At 34.3% G+C, this 11,817-nt stretch overlaps 1 protein-coding gene across 1 annotated transcript; it reads left to right on the top strand.

Annotated features, from left to right (window-relative positions):
* The first annotated feature begins 993 nt into the window (after positions 1-993).
* Positions 994-4,978, top strand: LOC107612133 (uncharacterized). The gene is made up of 6 exons (XM_088496023.1): positions 994-1,084; positions 1,190-1,304; positions 3,609-3,650; positions 3,952-4,054; positions 4,699-4,774; positions 4,887-4,978. The coding sequence occupies exons 1-6, from the start codon at positions 994-996 to the stop codon at positions 4,976-4,978; spliced, it is 519 nt and encodes a 172-aa protein (XP_088352149.1).
* The last annotated feature ends 6,839 nt before the right edge of the window (positions 4,979-11,817 follow it).

Here is an 11,817-nt window from a genome sequence, read left to right on the forward strand (position 1 = left end):
GCCGCCGTCGTTGTCGAGCGCCAGTGAGAGAGAGAGCTCGAGGAAAAGAGAAAACGCGATGGAGGAGAGAAGAAGGGGGTGTTCCGTTGCCACTGAAGCTCCATCACCGTTGCTAGGGCTTGTTGACATCGTCGTTCTGCCACCGTCAGGCTGCTGTGCTGCCGCCGAGGAGCTCGAAGGGATGTCTCGCCACCGTCGTGCTTTGCCACCAAGCTGTTGCGTTGCCGCTCATCTCTTCTTCACCGTCGCCGCTCATCACCAGCGTCGTATCCTCTGTCACCAGGTAAAATTCTCTGTTCTGTATCCTCCATTTCTCGCTCATTCTCTAACTCGCTTTCACTTTTCAGTTCGAAAGTGGGTATGGTTTTGATAGTGATGATGAACTGCAACGGCTAATTAAGATAGAGAAGGTATGTATCAATTTTCAATTGGTTCTGTGAATTTTTGGGGGTTTTGGGTTCGAATTTTAGGTTTTCAATTAGTTTAGCATCTTAAGAAAAAATTAGTGAAAAGAACAGGTTTCACACTGAAATATTTTGATTTATGTCTTGGTTCATACGCATTCCTTGAACATAGTGGTTGCTTTCAATTTCTAGCTTCAAGTTATATTCCTCTCTGATGCTTTTCAAATGCTTTTTTTGGTTATTTTTCATAGATGCTTTGAATTTTAGTGATAATAGCCAATTAAAATGTGTCAAAAAAATAACAGCAAATAGGAAAAAGGGAAAAACTTGGTCCTAGAATGTATAATACTGTTATTTGATGAAACACACTGGAAATAAGAGTTTTATTAGCCGAGTTTTGAGTCAATTACATTACATATGGATAAAAACAGCTGTATAAATTCTTTGCCTACGATTACTACTACAGTACTAATTTGATTCCACCAAAGCATCCAAAAATTTGATTCCTTGACTACGATTACTTCTACAGTACTAATTGTCAAGCATTTTTTGTGTTTTTGTTAATTTCTTTTTCTCCAAAGCGAGCTTGATGCAGTTGCCACCAAGCTGCAGAAGGTTAATAAGAGTTACCGTACCAGAAGAAACTTGGCAGATTGTGCTGTGGTGGTGGAGGAACTATGGTTAGTTTTTCATGAAAACATGCCTTTTTTGTTGGTGCGCCCTAGGTGTTTGATTAAATTTCTATCTTATACATGTAAATAATTAAATGTTTTTGAATGATGAAGGTGGAAGGCATTGGATTTTGCTGCTCTTAAAAGGAGTTCAATTTTATTTTTTGATGTGGAGAAACAAGAATCTGCTGTGTCAAGGTGGGCAAGGGCAAGAACAAGAGCAGCTAAGGTATATTTTTTTCCAATTCATCATGATTAAATTCTAATATAAAAATCAGGCTGCAACTAACCCAACCAACAACACTAATTTCATCTAGTTCTCTTCTTAATCTTAATTAATTTGATGTGATGTTTTCTTATTATATATAGTTCTACATTCCTAGAAATCTTAGTGAAAAGTAATTAGCTGAAGTTGCTAATTTTTTGTTGAAAAGTGGTAGTTAATTACTACACTCACCTAACTATATCAGCTTATAACTTTCGAGAGGTAAAATATCTATATAAAGGTATTGATGCTTTATTTGAATGTATTGATTTTTGTTTATCTATATAAAGACTTGTTTTTGTTTTTGAATGTTGGATGATCTGTTTTGTTATGGTAAGAAATATGCATGCTGAGATAGAGATAGGAAGCCTGCGCGTTTTGTTAATAATGTTGCTGGTTTGATTTATGAGCTTATTGATTGTGTGCTCCTTCAGGTGATTTTGCACTTGAGCTGTTTGATGAAATGCGCAATAGGCTTATACATGTAAAATCCAAGTTTGTTAGAATGCAGAATTTGTTGAAAGGCTAGAAGCCAAGTTTCATGATTGAATTAATTGATGATACATGCTAATGATTATTTGAGATTATGCTGGTCTATTTGTTATATATGATGCAGTAAATTGATGATAATATATGTGAATTGTTTGAGTGATTTGTGGCTGGATTGCTATGTTGAGTAATGCAGAAATTGTTGATTTCATATGAGTACGCTTAAATGTAAAAAGTGACAAAAAATGGTAATTTATTAATCCTGAACACTTGGAGCTGATTTAATCTTTCCAACAAGTTACAATAGGTAAAAGAAAGTTAGAATGCAAGGTTAGAGTGAGTGAAAAGCTAGGAATCAATTTTTGACCTCTCAAAACCCGAGGTTACATGTTGCAGAATTATGCAGTTTCGGGCAGCAATTTGTGAACAAAACGGGGAGCAATCTAGCCACTAAAAATGAGTAAAATTATTTTCCTATGAAACCTTAAGATGTCTAAATTATTTTTCTAAAATTTTAGAATTTTCTGATGTGTGGTTTGGGAGATATGATTTTTAGAAAATGGTCATTTTCTGCAGAAATAATGCTGTACGAATTCTGGAATAGCAACTTCAAAACCACATATCTCAATACTCTGAAACTCTTTGGAGGTGAAACTAAAGAGGAATGAAATATTAGGATGTCTAGTATTTGATGTCCAAATTTCATGACAATTTGAATTTTATAGAGAAAGTTGTGTCTTCTAGAAGCAGGGCTGTTCACTGCTGTGACAGCACCCTTTCCTTAAAATAAAACCATATTTCGAGAGGCATAACTTTTTCTAGAGAAGTGAAAATGCCATGGGACTTGAACTGGGTGAAATATGGGTAAGTCGTGTTCAATCACACCAAACTTTAGGAGAATCCAACCAAAGATGGATTTTATATGATTTTTCTAAATTGGTTACTGCTTGCTGTTTTTCTGAAGTGTACTAAATCAGTAGCCGATTTTTAAAAAATCATATAAAATTAAATTCTTAGAACGCAGTTGCAAAACCAAAACCAAATTACACTTTAGGATTCCTATTTAAAATAAATAATAATATATTAGGATTTCTTTTGTCCCCTTTTTTTTATATGTATAATATATTAGGTATATGTATAATATGTTATGCCTCTTATATTTGCATATGGTTAAGTTAATTGCTATGGCTGAAAATCATATGTTATTGGATTTATTGACACTTTAACACTTGAAGTTGTGTTGTTATGGCTGAAAATTGTTTGTGCAATTCTGGTTGTTGTAATTCTAGTTTTGTGCACTTCTCTTTGCTAGAATTCCTGTTTTTTTGCACTTTTGAATTTGTGCCTGGATTTGTGCATCTGTTTATCTTTGTCTATTACCCGTTTATCTGTTTATCTTTTCTCCTCTGCTTTCTCGCAAGACCCTTCATCTTACCCTATCATCCTGGTGCTAGCTTCTGTTCCTGATGTTGCCATCACTAATCTAGTGTGCTGATACATGTGTAAAATTCTCCCTGTATCTGTGATTCCCTTATAGCATTGTATTCAGTTTTGTTTTGAATTTTGAAATAGAAAACTAATTATGATTTTATGTATTATTCTTGACATTTTCTTTTTGTTCAATAATTTTCTGTTTGATGATGAGTTCTCACACTTCCCACCTTCACAAGCTAAGCTAAATTGATATACATTGATATCACCGGGTCTTTCACCCTTCTGATTAATTTTTTCTTTTACTTTGGGTCCCTAAATTTAATTATTTAATCATTTTTCTTGTAGGCAGCTAACCTCCGTGAAAGGTTCGAGCAACACAGACACGTGGTTCGTTTCTCATCCAACATTGCATTCTTTTTAATTAGTGCTAAATTAAGACTTGAAATATGTTGCATTTGACTACTTCCTACTATAATACTTGTTATTTGTTATAGTGCATATTCTTAATTTGTATGTGTTGAATTATGAAATTGAAGTGATCAATGTGACTAACAGGATTTGTTAAATGGCATTTGTGCTTCCAAGAAAAGCAATGCTCGATTTAAAATAAATGACATTTGTGCTTCCAAGCTTCATTGGCAATTGCATTTTGCCATAGCCATTGCTTACTCTCCTTTATTTAGTGAAGCTTTCATGGCCCAAGACATTGGTCAATAAGTGGTTCAATATCAAGTGCAAAACTAATAACTTTCAAGCAGATGATGATGTTGATGATGATGTCCTTTATCAAGGTAATTGACCAATTTTTCACATGGCTTCAATGCAATCTAGGACTCTAGAATTGGGATTCTTAGCTTTTATTAAAAAGATTATTTTTTATTTACTTTTTAAATGGCTAGACTAGTTAACGATACGTATATCTTTTCAATAATACAACCTCAATTCTGTTTAGCTTTTGTGAGCAATGTTCTTTTCTTTTCTTTCTTTGTTTATTTGATTTACCCTTAGTTTTGTTGTTTTCCAGCTTCCATGGTTTTTCCTACCATTATTGGTACCCCTAAAATTTTTTGTTTTGTTTTGTTTTGTTGTGTTGTGTTTGATTGAGTGACATGATTAAATAACAGTGGAAAGAGCACAGTTTTATTTATTTTATGGTTTTTCCTTTTGCATTTGGGATATTGGTGCAAAATTGATATATCTGTCTCAATTCATTTTTAATTTTACAATTTAGGTTGATGATTCTCACTTTACTCTTTGAAACAACGCCGTTTTCCCCTTTTGCACTAGAAATTAAACTGATTGGCATGATTTTGTGAATTTAGCATTCATCTTTAATGAGAATAATAAAAAAGCAACAATTTTGTTTTCTTGTATTTTTAATCTTCAATCTGATACTTGCAATTGGAACATGTGCTTCATTTGTTGCTCTTGCCAGGGATACTTTTCAGAATTCATTCGGTTCTATGATTTTGTTTTCTTCATGTGTCGCGAGACTGGTCAAAAGAATATTTGTAAGTAGCCCGGTCATTTCCTTCAACATAATCTTGTATTGATTGCGTATGGTGGTGAATCAGTATGCAAAATCCTTACATGCTTCTCTTTTTGAATTATGATAATTTGCAGCTGTAAGCAGGGCAGTAACTGCTTGGAAATTAATTCTTGTTGGGAATGAACAAGAGAATGAACAAGGGAATGAACAAGGGAATGAACACTGATACAATTGTTAAGGCCAAGAGTTTTCTTAATGGTGATGAAGATCAGCATGAAAAAGATGTGTTTGAGAAGAATTTGAAGGTGCTTCAGAACATTTTTTAGTCATTATGCCAAGATTAGAAGATTAACGATTTTCTGTTTGTTAAATTCTTTTTGGATATAGAGTGCAAACTTTGCATTTTAATTGATATGTGACACAAGTTTCATGTGACTTAAATTATCTTAAGTTATATTTTGATTGTTAATTGCTTCTTAAGATTATGTCTTTGAATTGTGTAAGGATAATTTTTATTATTTAAAAAAATTATTTAGTATAATTATGTGTTTAATTTTATTTTATAATATTTAACTCATTTAATTAAAAATGTAAAATTATATATGTAATAATATTATTAAATATTATGTTGTATAAAAAATTATTAGAATATTATATATATATATATATATAAAAAATTAAAAAAAAAAATAATGAGAGACCTAAGGCTACACTTATATAGAGTAGCTATGGTTATACAGAAAATTAAAAAAAAAAAGGGACCTAGGGCTACGCTTATAAAAAGTAGCTATGGTATACAATGTGGCTACGCTTTACAAGTGATGTAGTAGCGTTGAAAAGCGTAGCCTATTCTGGAAGAATGAAAGCTGAAAAGCGTAGCCTTTGGTCCTGGACAACATCACTTGAAAAGCGTAGCCTTTTCCCAAACGCCAAAAGCGTAGCCCTTGGTGCAGAAAAGCGTAGCCTTTGAGAATAGGCAACGGGCGAATAGGAATCACCCCAAAAAGCGTAGCCGTAGCCCAAAAAGCGTAGCCGTAGCCTAAGGCATCATTTTTTTCACTTTTGGCTACACTTTTCAAGTGTACCTGAATAGATGTTTTTCTTGTAGTGTTTTAATGTGCATTCATTACCACCTTTTCCGTTCTCTTCCTTCCTCTATCCCTTGACATTTTGACATACTTTCTCTTTTCTCTCTTTCAGGATGACCACCAAGAAAGGTAAGGAGAAAGCTACTCCCAAACCACCAGCAAGAAGAGGAACAAAGAGAGCATTAGTGGCAGAGCCCTCTTCCACTGCAGTCAAACCCTCAACGAAAAGAATTAAGAGGATTATAAAGGTTGATGATAAAGAGAAAGCCTTCCCAGTAAAGGACACTGCGCGATTTACCAATCGCTACTGTGAGCAGATGTTCCCCATCCTAGCAGAAAGGAGTTACAACAACGAACACCTTCTTATCCTCCCAAACCATATTGCTGAATTTCTTGAGCCACAAATTGCACGAAGACAATGGGGTTTCCTCCAGAGACAGCCACGACAAGTTAATCTTTCATGGGTTGTCGAGTTCTACTCCAACTTCCACCTGCCGACCCTGCAGTCTGTCTATGTCCGACAGAAGCAAGTTCCCGTTACAGAAGAGGCCATTCAACGGGCTCTAGATCTTCCCCTTACTCCAGAAGGACCGGACAAATTTCAAGAAGCCGCACTCAAGCGCCAGATGTACCAATTTGACTGGGAAGCTGTTCTCAGAGTTATCACCCTACCTGGCAGCAGATGGATCTACGGATACCATCGTTCCCATCCTAAGGGAATATTGGCTTCTGCACTTACCTTGGAGGCTCGTGTATTGGCACAGATTATGTCTCACTACGTATTTTCGAGCACCCACGAGTCCTTCTTCACTGCAGACATGGCCGTTCTACTATGGTGCATCCTTACAGACCAGCCTCTGAACCTACCAAGACACATCCGGAATGCCATGGGACACGTACAAATTGCGGACAACTTACCTTTTCCCGCCTTGGTCTCAAATCTTGTCTCAGCAGCCGGAGTCTCCTACAGAGCTGGGGACACCAAAGCCATGCTTCCACGGGATGATCAGTATGTCCCTAATGGGAAATATATCATACCTCCAGCAGCCACTACAAGCCAGCCTCCTGAACCGGCTGAAGAGCTTCCTCCTTCAACACCACAAGCACCTATAACCAATCAACTGCTCCATCAGATACTTGAAAGGTTGGATCGGCTGGAACACAAAGCCAAGCTAAGAGAGCGCCGTAACAAGCGCCGATTCACATACCTCAAGGAGCTACTTAAAGGAAAATACAGAGACTCAGACACCCCGGACTCCACCTCCTTTACCAGCACAGGGAGCCATGATGGTCCCGACTGTGGAGATACTGCTGCCAGCGCACCTTTGTTCCTGACAGATGGCACCGAGGATGGTGCAAAGCCTTAAGTGTGGGGAGGTCGGTCAGTACCTGACTTCTGGAGGTAAAATCTCTTTCCTAACACCAATAAAATAGGATATTTAGTTTGTTTTTCTTTTGTAGAATATGATAGACTGCATAGTAATAGATTAGTTGCATGCATGTTCTACTTGATTGAAAAGATAATAAGTTTCTTCTAAGACCCTATTTTTAGAACAAAATTTCACTAATTTTAATCTAAACTTTTATGATAAATCTGCTTGAAGCTATATTTGGAACATGGTTTTTTGAGCTAAAGAACACACAACCTGTGAGATTTTGAGCTTATTTACATGGTTACATTATTTAACCATGATGATTTTATTCTTGTGTGTTTTTCTCTCTATGATTGTAATTTATATTTTGTTTCATCCTATATGTCCAATGTTTAATATATTTATATGCTTGCATATGATTGAGGCCACTGTTTGTTTAGCTCACTTATCCAAATTAAGTCTACCCCTGCAATTACCTTTGTTAACCACTTTGAGCCTTTAAATCCCAATTGTTCTTTATTTTACCACATTACTAGCCTTAAGCGGAAAAACAATTTCATATCCCAGTTGAATCTTTGGTTAGCTTAAGATAGAATTGTGTGTTAATTAAGTATGGGAAAATTGTGGGAACAAAAGATAATGAGGGAATGTGTCACGATGATATAATGGAAATTTGGGTACCTGCTCATGTGAAACTATAAGAATAAAAAAAATTTTAATAATTGAATAAGGGGACAAAATTACCCCAATGTTAAGTTAAGAATTCGAAGATCAATGCATGTATGATAAAATTAAAATAAAAGTTGATACATGAGTATGGAATGTGAAAGGAAAATTTTGGGTAGCTAGGTATAAAATTTAAGTTATATAGGATTTATATATGTGTGTTAGAAAAGCTTGGGTTAATTAAAGATTCAATTTATAAGCTTACTTAACCATATATGTATCCTTACCCTTACCTTGGCCCCATTACAACCTTGAAAAGACCTCATGATGTTTGCATTAGTATATTAATTGTTGTTGATTGGTTAGGTGAAGAACAAAATTTAGAAAGCATGATCAGAGAAGGATAGAGTGATTACCCTATACACTAGAGAGATTAGAGCATACATACATCATCAGTGAGGGTTCAATGCTTAAATTCTATGTTTTTACCCTACTTTCATGAGCCACCTTCTTGCATTTTTATCTGTTCTTATTGTATAAGAATTGAATTAGTGGAATTTGATTTATGATTGTCTTGAAGAGCTTATTTACTTTTAACCAGGTAGACAAGAATCATATAGTTGCATTCATATATATAGGTTGCATTGTATTGCATGAGTTTTACATGTTCCTACTCATTTATTTTATCTCCTTCAACTAAGCATGAGGACATGCTAATATCTAAATGTGGGGAGGTTGATAAACCATTATTTTATGGTTTACATTATGTTTAATTGTGTGGTTTTATCAAATCTTTACCCACTTATTCATTAAATAAGCATGCATTTATAATTCCTTCCTAAAAATACTTCATGGTTGAAAGCTTGCTTCCTAGAGACTTTTAATTTTGTATTTTAATTCTCCTTTATTCTATTCGATGACGTGATCTGTGTGTTGAGTGTTTCAGGTTTTATAGGGCATAAATGACTTGGAGATTAGAAGGAAGCCTACAAAAATGGAAGGAAGACAAGAAATTAAGGAGAGATGACCAGCGAGAAGTGACGCGGACGCATGGCTCACGCGACCGCACGACATAGAGGAAATTGCAGTGACGCGGACGCATGGCTCATGCAACCGCGCGGATTGGAAACTACACCAGTGACGCGAAGGCGTGGACAACGCGCATGCGTGGCAAGGCAAAACGCTGGATGATGCGAACGCCTGGATGACGTGATCGTGTGACGTGCGCAATCTGCATAATCTGCAGAATTTGCTGGAGGCGATGTTGGGCCCTATTTTGACCCAGTTTTCGGCCCAGAAAAGCAGACCAGAGCCAGGGAATATGCAGAAACCAGAGAACAACATTCATTCCGCATAATTTTTAGTTTTAGATCTGATTTTTTCTCTCCTCTAGGTTTTCTCTCTACACATTGATAGTTCTTAGGATTTTAATTTTATTGCTTTTTGGATCAGGATATTGAGAAGAGTTATTACCTCCGTCAAGACTTCGTCATTCTAGTTTGTTTCCTTACCTGTCACTTACTCTTCCATGTCCTTTATTTACTCAGAATTATTATTGGATTATTTTTAGAATTTATTAATACAAGAACTATTTTTATTTTTAATTGATTCCTTTGATTATTAATTGTCATGTCTTTCAATATTCCCTTTTCTTATTTCATGGATTTTACAAACATAATGAGCGAGTAGTTCCATAACTTGATTGGGAGATGATTGAAAGGAAACCTTGAGTTGGATTACTCAAGAGAAAAATTGTAATTGAGTTTATTGTTGGATCACCCTCTAGTCATTGATACTAGTCCTTCCTAAGGGAGAGGATTAGGACTTGTGACTAGAAACAGCTTTCCAACTTTCTTGACTTTTCTCTACCTAGTAAGGGATAACTAAGCAGAGCAACCTTCAATTATCAATTAATCTTGAGAGTACTCTAACACGAATAGGGCTTCCAACTAATCTACTCCCAGTCAACGTTTTTATTTAAATTAATTAAATTCTCTAATTTAATTTCCTGTTTATCAACTCAATCCATTTTAGAAAATATCTGATTAATAAAATAGCACACCTTTCTGCAACTCGTTGGGAGACGACCTGGGATTCATACTCCCAGTATTTTAATTTTAATTTTTGTGATAACCCTTTTTAAATTGATAAACGGATTTTCGGTTGGTTAAGAACTGTACTTGCAACGTGCCTCTTATAATAATTTCTTAACTCGCCAATTTCTGCCACGTCAATCTCCCACAGTAGTATATTTTTTTTATTATTGATCATGGGACATTTTCCATTCTTTCTCTTTATTCTTAAATATATCATTTAGTCACTCTTTTCCTTGAAACATTACAGTCTTATTTCGTGCCATTATTAGAATAAACTATTCCTAAACAATCACGAACAAGCAAACAATCACACATATTCTAATAATACTAGTACATACAAATAATTTGAATCAATATACAAATAAATGCAATATAATGTATGCATGTTCCTAATCTTATTGGTCATGAACTTTATCGGTTATTACCAAGAACCCAACAATATTTCTAAAATAAGTGTTACGTATCGCCGTCCGCATGAGAAAACTATCGTCCTTTCAGTCTCAAATGAACATTACATATCACTTATGGAGGGAACAATCTCTAAAATGGAGACGATAATATATAGTTACCATTTCAAAGATGCTGTTGGATTCATGGTGATAACCGATATATGAGTTCTTGACCAAGATGAAGAATAGACATACATCATACTGCATTTGTTTGTATATTATTTAATATTATTTGTTGTATTTGTATAATTGGAATATGTGTGATTGTTTGCTTATTTGCGATTGTTTAAAAATAGTTAGCTCTAGTGATATAGTAGAGAATAGAATGTAATATTTCAAGAAAAAAAATCACTAAATGATAAATTTAAGAATAAAGAGAAAGAAAAGAAAATTCCCCGTGATCATGAACAAGAAAAGTATATTCTGGTGGGAGATATTGATTAAGTTGTCAGAAGAATGTAAGTTGGAGGACAGATAATGAGACATGAGTTATGAGGAAGTAGTGATTAAGTTTTAGAAATTGGAAGGATGAGGAAGTCTATCTTAAGGAGTTTATTGAGTCTTGGACGTGTAGTAGTTTAATTTAGAATAAAATTATATTTAGTTATTTTTTTTCTTGCTGTATTAATTTTAGAATTTGTTTTTTTATGAGAAGTAGGGAATTTTATTATATGTTGTATGTATACATATGTGTATAAAAGTATATATATTGTATTTTTTTTGTTCATGACAATGGATGTGATTTTTGAGTTGTGTTATTTGTTGGTTTTCTTGTTACCATTAAACTTTTGGATATGTATTTAAAAGAAACAAAAAATGTTCTTAGATTAGTTTTAAATAAAGGCTCATATGATATGTGATAGGCATATATAGGTGTGTCGATATAATACCTTTATTATTAGCGATATCATAACTTAAGCATAGTATTCTAATAATAGAGATGTTATATTATGATATCAGAATACTCTTTTTTATTAGATTCTGATGAGTGGACTAACTACACTTTATTACATACTCTGAATACTTGTTATACATTAGGTCTTGTCCAAGAGATAAAAATTAGCAATTTAGTTTCATAAATGATTTTTGATTAATGTTATTGGCTTATTTTTGCGTGATTTATGGAATTAAGTTCGGCCAACTTAATATTATTAAATTCTGTATATGTGAATATTAATAGATTGGCGAAGAAAATTTAAAAATATTAAGAGAGACTAGACATTATTAGGTTGGAAACCTTAGAAGTCATTGATTCAAATTAATAGTGGTTAGAGTTTAGAAAAATTATACTTGCATGATTGCTAGGTTTGAATGTTTGATGGATACCGTTAGTAATTGTTCGACAAATTGTTGCTGTATTGATTGTAATGATTAAATTTTTTGATATTGTATG

Source organism: Arachis ipaensis, chromosome B8, assembly GCF_059453495.1.
Source record: "Arachis ipaensis isolate K30076 ecotype BB chromosome B8, ASM5945349v1, whole genome shotgun sequence".
Taxonomy (NCBI): domain Eukaryota; kingdom Viridiplantae; phylum Streptophyta; class Magnoliopsida; order Fabales; family Fabaceae; genus Arachis; species Arachis ipaensis.